This window comes from Amphiprion ocellaris, chromosome 21 (genome assembly GCF_022539595.1).
Source record: "Amphiprion ocellaris isolate individual 3 ecotype Okinawa chromosome 21, ASM2253959v1, whole genome shotgun sequence".
NCBI lineage: Eukaryota > Metazoa > Chordata > Actinopteri > Pomacentridae > Amphiprion > Amphiprion ocellaris.
The window spans coordinates 19,488,731-19,502,003 of NC_072786.1; the positions used below are offsets into that span (position 1 = coordinate 19,488,731).

General features: G+C 42.3%; 1 protein-coding gene across 3 annotated transcripts; it reads left to right on the forward strand.

The window, feature by feature from the left end:
- Positions 1–100: 100 nt before the first annotated feature.
- golt1ba (golgi transport 1Ba) lies at positions 101–13,261 on the forward strand. 3 transcript variants are annotated; one of them, XM_023277700.3, is made up of 6 exons: positions 101–252; positions 917–1,008; positions 1,796–1,974; positions 3,749–3,830; positions 4,246–4,280; positions 5,985–8,288. In XM_023277700.3, the coding sequence occupies exons 1-5, from the start codon at positions 228–230 to the stop codon at positions 4,252–4,254; spliced, it is 387 nt and encodes a 128-aa protein (XP_023133468.1). In that variant the 5' UTR covers positions 101–227; the 3' UTR covers positions 4,255–4,280; positions 5,985–8,288. The 3 variants fall into 3 exon arrangements, with proteins under 3 accessions (XP_023133468.1, XP_023133467.1, XP_054862758.1); XM_023277699.3 differs by lacking the exon at positions 4,246–4,280; XM_055006783.1 differs by lacking the exons at positions 101–252; positions 917–1,008; positions 1,796–1,974; positions 3,749–3,830 and having other exon boundaries at positions 5,985–13,261.
- The last annotated feature ends 12 nt before the right edge of the window (positions 13,262–13,273 follow it).

Consider the following 13,273-nt stretch of genomic DNA (forward strand, 5'->3'; position numbering starts at 1 on the left):
GTAGATGGTGAGATTATTAATTATATCAGTAAAGAAGGAACGTTGCAGCTTTGAATGCAACACGGCAGTGTTCCGGAAGACGACATCGTGAGAAGGTGTGTTTCCGGAAGACGTGGCTGTTGCTGCAGTGGCAGCTGTCATCCAAATTATTGAAAAGAACACTTTTAGATTCTTTATAATTCCTCCTCTGCTTGTCTTATATCCTCACACATTTATCTGGCGCCAGGATGATTTCGTTAACGGATTCCCAAAGTAAGACCTCTGTTATTTAAGTGTTTGTGTAGTTTGCTGCTGCTGCTCAACCGGCTTCATCTGCTGCAGCTGGCTAACTAGCAGTTAGCATTCAGTGCTAGTAAAATTAGCTTTCTTTTTTATGGGCTTTTCCTACAGTGGCCCAAATAGCTAAATCTTACTACTAAGTCGCTCTTAGCCATACCATAACTTCAAGCAACTTAAGCTTCTGATTCAGAGTAAACATCGGAACTCCTGTGGAAGTCCCAACGTGTTTCTTTTACACAGATTTACGTTTGTTGTGTTTATTGCTCTGATATTTATCATAGAGGTAGTGTAAATTAAATTCATTCAGTCCTAAGTTTGAGTATGTGGAGGACTGCAATATGATATGCAGAACAAACCCGCCATTAACTTTATACTGCTCTAAAAACAACTAGTGGTCTGGACCTGAACCACCCAAACATGTAAACATTTAGTAGGACAGTCTCCCTCCACTGCACCTTCCTCTAACTTGACCACACACAACAATGCAAATCCCACTTTAGGTCCCTACAGTATGAGTGTTTGAGAGCTAAACATGTAAGGCAGTGGAGGCTGGCACCAAGGAGTGGCTAATCACTTTTATTTTATCATGTAAGTTGAGTTCTGTTAATCATGTAAACTGTCTCTGTGTGTCCTGCAGAGATTGGAATGGGATTAACAGGCTTTGGCGTGTTTTTCCTCTTCTTTGGAATGATTCTGTTCTTTGACAAAGCACTTCTGGCCATTGGAAATGTGAGTATTACTGCTTGAACTAATGCTATCTGTATGTTGGTAAATCCACAAATCATGTAATATATCAATATCATATCCAGCTTTGTGGTATCATAAAAGCATGGGTTAAGATCACCACCCTAAGCCCAGCCATAACAGAATTATCTAACTTGTTTGTAATTTCCTCACATTTCACTCAAATTCTCAAGTATGAAAGAGCTAGACTTTCTTCCTCAGTAACTCATTTTCTGTACTGCAAACACTGTTTAACATAAACAGTGAGAGCACTGTTAGAAAAGGTCAAGCTAAAAACACTGAATCCACCTCTCATCATGCAGTTGCAGATCGCTTAGAGACACTTCAATCCATGGAAACATGGAACCTCTTTCAACTCCACGCCCCTCCTAAATCTCAAAGGCTAAACTATGTCTTCACCATGATGCCATCGGGGTTTTCTTTCTGAGATGTGAAAAGGCTTCTTTATTTAAAAATAGAATGGAGCAGAATATTTAGAAATGGAATGGAATCTCTCTGCAGACTTTAAATTTGTAAAAGTGTCTCATTACACCATTGTTTTCAGATTGTTCAGATTGGCGACATATCTATTATTTCTACATCTCTATCATTTTATTTATCAATAATATTAGATTAAATTTCTGGCCCTTTTCCCATTATTGACACCAGCATGAGTTTGTGCTTTCCTGCAGTGGAGTCTGTTCACATGATGCTGTAAAAGATTTCTTTTCCTTCATCCTCTTGCAGTACTGAACCCCTCTCTGATTTTGAACCATCTCCTTTTCCACTGTAGATCCTGTTTGTTGCTGGACTCGCCTTTGTCATTGGGCTGGAAAGGACATTCCGCTTCTTTTTCCAGAAACACAAGATGAAGGCCACCAGTTTCTTCCTGGGAGGAGTGTTTGTTGTGCTGATTGGCTGGCCCATCATTGGAGTTGTGCTGGAGATCTATGGTTTTTTCCTCTTGTTCAGGTAAGAGGAAATGTAGGGGGTGCAAATTATTTCACCTGTTAGATTGGAAGTGGCAAATATTATGTGTTTTTGTTTGATGGTGAGATAAAGAAAGTTACAAGACGTTTCAGAAAAGCACAATGTAAGTTATCCATCAATCAGCAGGTTGATGGAGAGATATAAATGTGGGTTATCTGCTCTGAAATTCACTTGTATATCACTGTTACTGAGTGTGTGTCTAGGAGAAGGTATATACGGGAGCAAAGAATAGGACGAAAATCAGAAAAGATAGAATCTGAGACAAGGTTTCTCAAAGACTTCCAGTCATGACCAGGGCAGCATGACTCGTCCCAAGCTCTCCCAAATGCAGTTCAGGTGTTTTGTCCCAGACATCTGTTGTCAGTTATTTAATGACGTCATGAGCTCTTCATTATCAACTTGTAAATACAGTGTGAACTTTTGTCTTGTCTGTATTCAGGTGGTCCTCTAGCTAATTATGTGATTTGATCTAGACAAATTAAAAAGCAGCATCAGTAACTGTGGGAGCTTAATCAGCACTACAGTAGAGAACGTGGTTCAGTTCCCTGCAGCAGTACGTCTGGTTTTAATGCAAGTATGTGAGAACATGTCTGTCTAAATTCTCAGTCATCTACGTCATAGTAAGCCTAAGTGCCTCAGTAGAAGGCAGCTGGACTTTTTGGTTCTTGAAGACATTTTAATTCTCATCTAAGAGGGTTCCTCATTTTTACCTGTGTGATGGAGAGTGCCAGGTATTTATTCTAACCCCCAAATCATATGGTTACCTCCTGTTAATGGCCTGAGACTTACAGTGGCATGCACCTCGCAGTTGAACTGATAAATAGTGTCCTACACCCCCTCCTCTGTTACAAGATGGCTGTTTCAGTTTAGCAATGATGGTTTCATGAACTTCTTTCTCTGTCCAGATGAGCTTGTGGAGTGGTTGTTTAGTCTCCCCTTCAGGGTCTGTGCCCTGCTTGGACTGCACATACAACATTGCTTGGCTTGTGCCTTGGTGTTCTAGCTTCAGGGTGAAACAGTTTTTGGTCTCCTCCAGACAAAAACTGGACCTAAAGGCCATTCAGGGTAAAACTTTGTGATTCTAGTGAGGTTTCCTCATCTTATCACTGCATTAGTGACTTCTGCTGGTTGCTCAGTACACCTGCACTGTGCAAAATAAAACTAGGGGTAAAATGGGAACTTCCTCCGTACTACATACACCTACTGAAGTTCATTGCCTTCTACATCAAAGATGCATGGCATGGACAGCCACTTCTGCCGACATCATGTGTCGTGGATATAGCCCTCAGGTGTGTTCAGCCTCCACAGGTCTATGGTCGTTATCATCTGTGCTGTACTTTGAAGGCATCCTCATTATTTGTCATTTTAAAAATTCAGTGGAATATTTGGGGGGTTATTTAGATCTTCAGGCACTCCAAAAGACCCTGCATGCCAACCACAGACAGCTCCCCAGTAATTTTGTCCTTCACTGATTGGCTTTTCTAAACACACATCATACTTGTTTACGTTCTAGTTTTCAATTAGAGGTCCCTGGCTCTTCCCTCTTTCTGATGTCACACAAGTCATGAAAGATGAAAAAGAAACTGTGATGACGCGAGTCAGGAATTTCTGACTCTAAAATCCCTGATCTGACAAAGTAACCATTTTATCAGACAGTTATGTCTTGTAGTCTGAACACATGTTTACCGTACATGTTATTATTTGTCCTTGTTTGCCTTTTTCTCTTTCTAATTCTCTTCACTGTCATCATATGCAGAGGTTTCTTCCCAGTGGTGGTAGGCTTTATCAGAAGAATACCTGTCCTTGGCTCTATTCTAAACCTGCCCTTCATCAGTGCAGTGAGTATTACCCAGCGCTGCAGCAGCCCTGCAGCTCTGCTATGCTTACATGCAGCATGGCTCTTATTCTTGTTCATTAATCACCCTGTTCAAACTCCTCAACCACAGCAGATTAACCAAACTGCCACAATCAAATGACAACTTACTCCCTGCACTTCACAGCTGGATTAATAAAATACACTTTCAGTTTGTCTGGAGTGGCAGTCCGCTTGCTGCCCGTATTATTCAGCTACAGACACAAAATCTCAGTACACATGGTCAGGATGTTTCCAACACAAAAATAAAATTAAATAGGGACTGTCACTGTTAAATACACATATTTAGTTTGTGGCTAATAAACATGCTTCTACCATGCTGTTGTGTGGGAAGCTTTGTTTTGAGGTGAATGTCTCTCTGTTTTTATTTTTTATTAAAGCCTTCGTAAGGCTCTGAGGACAATCAGCAGTCGTGGTCAGTCACTGCCGATTTTCCCTTGCATGCTAACATATCTAACATGCCTCATCATAGAATGGAAGCATTTCACTTTTGAAAACTTGTAATCCCTTTTTTTCATCTTAATTTACTTTTTTGACCTTAAAGGCACACACCACTAGGAAGTTTGGTAAGTTGTAAAATTGATCAGTCCTGAGACTTAATATTACCATTTTTTGGCAAAATACACAGTTTTCTAAACTGTGCAAAACAAAAGTATGAAGTCCAAGTTATAGCCTCCATAAAATCTCACTTTCAACACCTTGACAAGCTGACTGATGCTGTGCTATTTTGCTCATAAGGTACTGGCGTTCACGTCACCGTCAATGAGACAAACATTTTGCATAGCTTGTTAAAGACTTATTAGCATCAATAATGCTTTTTTTTTTTTTTTTTTGCAAATGATGGCTCTTTTACGAAGCTGTTCATACTCCAACAGAACTTCTCTGAATTACAGTAGATGATGTGACATGACTCTTGTTTAGCTGTCATGTCTCCCCACAAAGTGGATTCTGACTTCACTTTGATCAAATTAAATATAGTAATATGACAGCCTCTTCTATAGGAATCAACATTATCTGGACCTGGCTGTGTTTCACACTCCAGCAGAGGATATTTTCATAAAGTTGACCCTTTCTGAGCCTAACTAAATCACCCCCTTGTTCACTACTTCCTATATAACACAAACCCAGTAGTGAGCATTATATTGTAATTTGAGCCACTTAATAATCAACTCTTTGCGTCGTCACCACACCAGCTGTTAAGCCATACAAAGCAGCTATATAGTGATTAACTTTACACACCCAGAATTGTAACATTACAATAAATGGCCGACCAGACAGTAAGTATGGCACACTTTTGATTTTGAACACAGGAGATAATAACTGAACTGAACTCACTACCCTCTTAACTGACTCAGAAGTCCCATAATGAAATCAAAACAAAAATCCATATGAAAAACACCAATACAGCCACAGCCAGTGTTGAGATGATATGGTAAGGTGCTTATGATTTTAGTGATGCAGTGTCAGTAATGTGAAATCACACACAAAGTTCAACTCTCTTAGAAAACTGATATGTACTTTGTCATTGCATTGACATTCAAGCAGTGACACTTCAAAACTGTGTCTGGGGGAAATGTTTTTGTGGATCATTTGCAGGTAGACAAGCAATCCAATTATAATGGCTAATTTTGTGAAAGAACTAAAGAGTCCTGCCTTACTGCAAACCTTTGTTGAATGGTAGGTCATTACTTTGAGGTTGTTGTTTCCCCAAAGTATAAGTGATTTGGAAGACAGTAACATGCAGATGGTTGAATTGGAGGAGAATGTGGCAGGAAATGTGCAACTGAAATGACAGGCTTATACCTGTAGTGTAAATCTGGTGAGTCAGACTACAGATTTAGTATTGTTCAATGAAGCACCATATAAAAATGACCAGAAATGTCAGAAAGTAATCCTGTTTGTCCTGTTCACCTGTGGTGTGTCCCTTCAAGTCATGCATGTTGTCCTTTAGAAATGATGCAGGATAATGGCCAAACAGAGCAGTCCAGCCATCGGTTTAATCACACTAACACTTTGCATCTCACTGAAAGCTCCTAAGTCTGTGTCAAGTCATGCTTTACACATGAGAGCTGAAAAACAACCAGATGGTTCTTAACATGATTTCTGTCTTTTCTTTCAGTATGTGGACAAAGTGGGCGAGAGCAACACCATGGTATAACAGTGACTTTTTTATACCCAAAGAAGGCTGTAGGAGTACAGCAGGTTTTATAAAGCAACACAATCTCCTTTGGCGCTGATTTAAAGCCGCGAAACATTCAGATTTCCCCCTCCAGCAGGCAAAGACTGTTTTCTGTCTGTCTGTATTTTCACTGGTTAGTGCTATCACTCAGATGTCCACCAGAGTGTCACAGCACCCGTCTGTTATTAAAGGATGGAGTTACTAAGAATATTTCAAATGCTATTGGTCCCTTCACTGTTGATAGCATTTTGCATGAAAATAGAGGTTGGAAGACTCCTCTGAGGCCTCATCGACTCTCTACATGACTGCCATACCCTCTGGAGCTCGTATACAAAACTGCCCACCCTCCACATGGATGAGAAGTGGGCCAACAGCTTGCCATGTTGTCACGTTTCTGTGCCTGTGCTTTAACTTTATTTAGACAAAAGCTTTAAAGTCCAACATTTTGTCTCTTTTCCTTTGTTCTGTGACTTTTGTTCTTCCTGTCTTGCAGCTTTTTGAATACCAAGTATGAAATTGTAATAATTCTTTTGTCACATGCAATTTCTTTTTACGGTTGGCTGGGAGTTCAATATACTTTAGTATAAATTATTTTTTTAAATGACCAGTGCTTGACTTCATGTATAGTGAAGTGCTGTAGGATCATGCTAGTGTTTGTTATGTTTTCCCCTTAAACTACTAAATGTGAATAATATTCGAGTCTGGTCACATCAGAATGCGGTGACACCTAATTTGGTTAAATTAAATGCTAGAAGTTTGGTCAGGCTAACTAGCAGACTGCGCGAGCTGTGAGTTAACTGCTGGCCAGCTGGCGACATGCTTTCCAAGTCAGCTGACTTTCTAGTGGTCAGTAGCAAGCTAAGCAGCTCAGTCAATGACTTGAAAAAAGTGTAAGAATGTGTACTGTCTGATTTCATATCCGTCTACACTGTTGCTTTTTCAAAGCAGTGCATTCTAGCAGAACAGTTACATAAAAGTCATGGGTGCAATTCCATAAGTTCTGCTACTAATTACTATATTATACAAGCATATATACAAATATGTTGGTGATTGATGGTTTAGTTACATAGTCCACAGACAGTATGCAAACCTGGGCCCCAGTTGTGCGTTTTGTAGGCCCCACCATCCACCCCAACCACTTCCCATCGACTCCAGTGGAGTTCATAAATGTGGAGCTTAATTCATAAAAAAGAACTAGGATAAAAAAAATATTGGGAAAACATGATTTGATGATGCAACACATAGAAGACTACAATGACCTGAAGAGCATGAATATGCTTGCAAACATTCACTGAAGTTGTAGTCTATAGCTTGGCTAAGTTTTACCCTGTGAGCAGAGCCACTCAGCAGTTCAGTTGCAGTGATTTGTTTTCTCTCAGACTCTAGCTGTTTTAAAGCTTGTGTGAGCAGAGAATTTAAAAGTGCTGCATGTTGCTACTATGTTACAGGAACCTTTTTTTGATGTTTTCAAGTTCGCTTATTAGCCTCTGGTAAATTGAAGCCTTTAGGGGGCAGTAATCCTAATCTGTATTCCAAATTTGTATTTCTCTAAAAAAAATACCCTTAACTTTAAGAAAAAATGTTTACAGAAATTTATTATTTGATATGAACAGCTTAGTTTTCTGCAATCTACAAATGAAATGCAATGTCTATCTGGAAATTCTTATTCTTATTTATTACGTATGTTTTTGTTTTTTCAAGGTGGGTGTTAATAAAGCCAAAGCTATAAGGCCCCACATTGTTATGAACTAATCCTACTATGGGTTAAGACATGAAAAACACTGGTATGTTCATTTATAGCAGAAACATCTCACTTGAAGAAATCAAATAACTTATTGCAGTGGTCAAACCTACAACTTCATCTCTACCCTATAAACACTATCAAGCTGAAAAAATGAAGTAGCTGCAGCTTCACATATCTCTGGACCTACAGATCTCTATATTTAAGTGAGCATTAGTTTCATCAGCTGTACCACTGGGAGATATGTTCTCCTGATATCCTTTTTTTCATTTCTTCATTTGTCCAGAGTCTTCTAACTCTACACAGGTTTTAAATGTAAAAATTCTCTTGTTTGTTAATGGTGAGGCTATCTGCCACCACTCGAGAGCTGAATAAATAGGTTTTTCTGCTGTGGGTCTTTTTGCTGAAAGCATCCAGAAAACTGAAATTACTTGTGAAATGACAATGTTTTGCTGTATGGCACTTTTGTAAATATACTATAGAAGTTAGCTTTGTATCAGCCATTCATGTTTCTTGTGGTCTGTCATTTTTGTCTTTAATGCTCTTTACTTAGTAAATAAAGTGTAGCATCCACATACCTATACCCAGCAAACACACCTTGGTCCAGGCCCACTTTTGGGCGTTATACGTATGTCAAAGATAGGATTAGTCTTTTCAAGGTTTTTCAGTTTTTTGTTGTCAGAGACGTGATCTTAGGTTTAAATGCATAAACATATTTTATACAAGGGAATTCTGCAACCTGCATTCAACTGTTGCACAGGAAGTGCATCACTTTCTTCAAATTCAGTTCACTTCAACTTCAAGCGGCTTGGTATCAACTCTGGACTGTCAAGGGTTCGGTTTTTTAATAAATGTGTCCATAGTCTTAGATAAGAAAGCTGCACCTTTCAAAGTGGGATGTATGCAGTCTCCGAATCAGACCTTCTCCATTCTTACAGCATCAGCAGAAGAACAAATATACAAGACAGCTACGTGAATTTCCACCCAAAATAACAGCATTATATCACTCCTTATACATTAGCCCCGACATGGAGACAGAATTTATTTTTCTACACTTCAGACAGGCGAGCTGTCATGCAGTCACAGCCACAGTTTCAATTCAGTTCACTTTCATTGATACGCCAGTTCCATTCATAAACAAGTTTTTTTTGTAATCCACATCCTCTCACAGCATTTCACATAGTAAGCTGAAGACCTTACGACTTCTAAACAGAGAACACAACAATCCAAAGCTCCCTTATCTCAGGAAGCAGGCCCGGTGAAGGCGGACATCTGCCTTGACCACTTCATCAGCTACAGTTGACACACTGGTTACACAGCTGAATATTGATTGTAAAAGTCAGATCTATTCACTAATGTCAAAATATTTTTCTGTCATATCAAAGATTTGTTGGTTTCGCACCAGGATATCTGCAGCAGTAACATTCTGTGTATTGATGCTTTAAAAAATATGACCTTTTTGATAATTAAAGTGGCAACCAAAACATAGCAACAGGCAGCTTAGTATTAATGAAGCAACATTTATTGTCTACCGTAACTGGCTGTTCTCAGATGAACATGACAGACAGAATTCTCAAATCATAAATACACCGGTGTTTTCCTATTCAGAACTTTTCCTTCATATACTCTGCAGTACCTTTTATCCTGGGCTGTTTAAAACTGTAGACACACAAAATAACCAAAAATCTGAACTGCGCCTGTATCAGTCTGTGCACATCAGATAATTAGTAACCTTTACTATGAAATAAGAACCCAATGTATGTCATAATGCAATTTCATAACTGTCACAATGATTTTGTTTTCAATTAGTCTACATATTAGAACAGCATAACAGAATTTCTAGGGCTTTTGGTTTTAGTCTTCCATACCCAGGGCAGCTGTGGCTGGCGTGGCATAATAATTTTGGGTACGATGTGCTAAGAGTAAAAGATGATATAATTATGGCAAATGCTATTAAACTGAAGAATAGACTCAAGACGTGTATAAAATACACAACAATGAAGGTTATAGTAATCACTGATGTTTTTTGATGGTGTGGTGTGCGTCTGTGGAGGACACACATGGCTTGAAGATCATAAAGTAAAACGTGTATTTTCGGTGTAAAGACAGATCAAATGCTTTGTAGAAAAATGAAATGTGGAGTACTCAAAACATACTGGTGTATACTTAAGATCTCTAAATAATAGGGGTAAAATGTGCAGAGGGGCTAAGGCAGAGTCTGAACATGTCTGGACATGTTCTCTGTAAAACATTACCTAATGATAACCTAATGTGCATGTCCTCTTTAAAGTGTGGTCTAGGGGGAAGTATGATGACCTGATGTCAAGAAATAGATTTAGAAAAGTATAATGGTGTCAAAACTGTCACTCCAAAAATACGCCCTATAGGCGTGGAAAAATGACCTACTCTCAGAGCATAAAAGACGGTGCACAGCTCAGTATATCTGTTTTTTCTTGTGGTGTTATCACTGATAAGAACTACTCCTGGATTTTCTGTAGACAACAAATCCTGCTGCCTCTGAATGCTGACTTCTCTTGGTGATTTTTGGAAGATCTTTAAGAAACTTTTTTGGACATTTGAACACGGTCAAGTCTTACACTCTGGCCCATGATTTGGGACTTAGTTTCCACGTCACTGGTTGGCAGCCCCTCCACATGCCGAAGTGTCATAGGACAAGACACTGAACCCCAAGTTACATGGAAGCTCTGTGGCCATGTGAATGTGTGTGTGAATGACTGAATAGTGAAACAATAGGTGAATGTGAAACATTGAACAGAACTCTTGAGTACCAATAAGGTAGAAAGGCGCTTCAAGTGTAATCCAAGTTTACCCAAAATGTTCGGTGGCCCCACCTGGCCAACCCTACACTACCAATGAAAAGTTTGGGGTCACCCAGACAATTTCATGTTTTCTATGAAAACTCTCACTTTTATTCATGTGCTAACATAACTGCACAAGGGTTTTCTAATCATCAATTAGCCTTTCAACACCACTGGCTAACACAATGTAGCATTAGAACACAGGAGTGATCGTTGCTGGAAATATTCCTCTGTACCCCTATGTAGATATTCCATTAAAAATCAGCCGTTTCCAGCTAGAATAGTCATTTACCACATTGGGGCAGTGGTGGCACAATGGTTAAGTTTCTGGACTAGTGATCCGAAGGTCAGAGGTTCAAACCCCGATGCGACCACTGTCGGGCCCTTGAGCAAGGCCCTTAACCCTTCCTGCTCCAGGGGCGCCGTACCATGGCTGACCTCTGAAGGCTAATTGATGATATGCGGAAATCAGAATTTCCCTTCATGGGATTAATAAGGAATAGTAAAATCCATCCATCTATTGACTTCCGCTTATCCGGGACCAGGTCGCGGAGGCAGCAGGTGAAGCAGGTCACTCCAGACGTCGCTCCCCCCAATGAATCGCCACCTTATCGCGGTGGAGGGGTTTGAGTGTCCCTGTGATCCTGGGAGCTATGTTGTCCGGGACAATAGCCCCTGGTAGGGTCTCCCAAGGCAAATTGGTCCTGGGGGAGGGACCAGACAAAGAGCGATTCAGAAAACCCTGATGACAACACCCAAGAAGAAAGCCGCTACCTCGTCCAGACTAGGGAAACCGGGGCCTCTCCCTGGAGCCAGGTCTGGGGGGGAGCTTGTCAGATAGCACCTGGTGGCCGAGTCTTGGGGCCCCATGGGGCTCGGTCGGTCGGGCACAGCCCGAAAAAATAACACGGGGTCGCCGCCCGGTGGGCCCACCCCCACTGAGGAGGAAATCGGGGTCGGGTGCTATGCCAACCAGGCAGTAGGCAGGAGCGGGCGTCTCGGCGCACCGCCCTCTGGTGCCGTAGACTAGCTTTGTGGATGTGGAATGTCACTGGCAGGGAAGGAACCCAAGCTGGTGTGGGAGGTGGAGTGATACCGGCTAGATATAGTTGGGCTCACCTCCACGCACAGCAAGGGTTCCGGAACCAGAATCCTGGAGAGGGGTTGGACTCTCTCCTTTTCCGGAGTTGCCCAGGGTGAGAGGTGCTGGGCGGGTGTGAGCGCTGCTTTGTTGGGGTTCTCCCTGGAGAACGAGAGGGTCGCCTCTCTGCGACTTCAGGTTGCAGAGGGGAAAACTCTGACTGTTGTTTATGCTTATGCACCAAACAGCTGTTCAAAGTACTCCGCCTTTTTGGAGTCTCTGGGTGGTATCCTGGAAGGGGTACCACCCGGGGACTCCATAATTCTCCTGGGGGACTTCAACGCTCACATGGGCAATGATGGAGAAACCTGGAGAGGGGTGATTGGGAGGAACAGCCTGCCTGATCTGAACCCGAGCGGTGTTTTGTTATTGGACTTCTGTGCTAGTCATGGATTGGCCATAACAAACACCATGTTCGAGCATAAGGCTGCTCATAAGTGTACTTGGTACCAGAGCACCTTGGGTTTAAGGTCGATGATTGACTTCACAGTTGTATCGTCAGACCTGCAGCCATATGTTTTGGACACTCGGGTGAAGGGACGAGCAGAGCTGTCAACTGATCACCACCTGGTGGTGAGTTGGATCCGGTGGCGGGGAAGGCTGCTGGACAGACCTGGCAAACTCAAACATGTAGTGAGGGTGAACTGGGAACGTCTGGCGGAGGACGCTGTCCGTGGGGTTTTCAGCTCCCACCTCCGGAAGAGTTTCTCCTGCATCCCGGGGGAGGTTGGGGACATGGAATCTGAGTGGTCCATGTTCAAAGCCTCCATTTGCTGGTGGATACCGGCGGTGAGGGAAGCCATCAGGCTGAAGAAGGAGGCCTTTTGGGCTTGGCTTGCTCGGGGGTCTCCTGAAGCAGCTAACGGGTACCGCTTGGCCAAAAGAGCGGCAGTCGCAGAAGCAAAAACTCGGGTGTGGGAGGAGTTCGTCGAGGCTATGGAGAAGGACTTTCGGTTGGTCTCAAGGAGGTTCTGGCAAACCATCCGGCGCCTCGGGGGGGGGAGGCAGGGCTTTGCTCAGGCTGTGTACAGTCGGGGTGGAGAACTGCTGACCTGTACTGAGGATATTGTCGGGCGGTGGAAAGAGCACTTTGAGGAACTCCTGAACCTGGAAAACACATCCTCTGTGGGGGAGGCAGAGCCTGAAGTTTTGGGGGAAGCTTCGTCCATATCCGTGGCAGAGGTCGCCGAGGTAGTTAAGAAGCTCCTTGGTGGCAAGGTGCCAGGTGTGGACGAGATCCGCCCTGAGATGCTGAAGGCTCTGGACATTGTTGGACTGTCTTGGTTGACATGTCTCTACAGGGTCGCGTGGGCATCAGGTACGGTACCTGTGGAGTGGCAGACCGGGGTGGTGGTCCCCATTTTCAAAAAGGGGGACCGGAGAGTGTGCTCCAACTACCGGGGTATCACACTTCTCAGCCTCCCCGGGAAAGTTTACTCTAGAGTGCTGGAAGGGAGGGTCCAACCTATTGTCGAACCTCGGATTCAGGAGGAGCAATGCTGATTCCATCCCAATCGTGGAACAGTGG

Coding starts and splice junctions, on each gene's coding strand:
- golt1ba (XM_055006783.1), top strand. CDS start 12,034: ATGGGCAATGATGGAGAAACCTGGAGAGGGGTGATTGGGAGGAACAGC.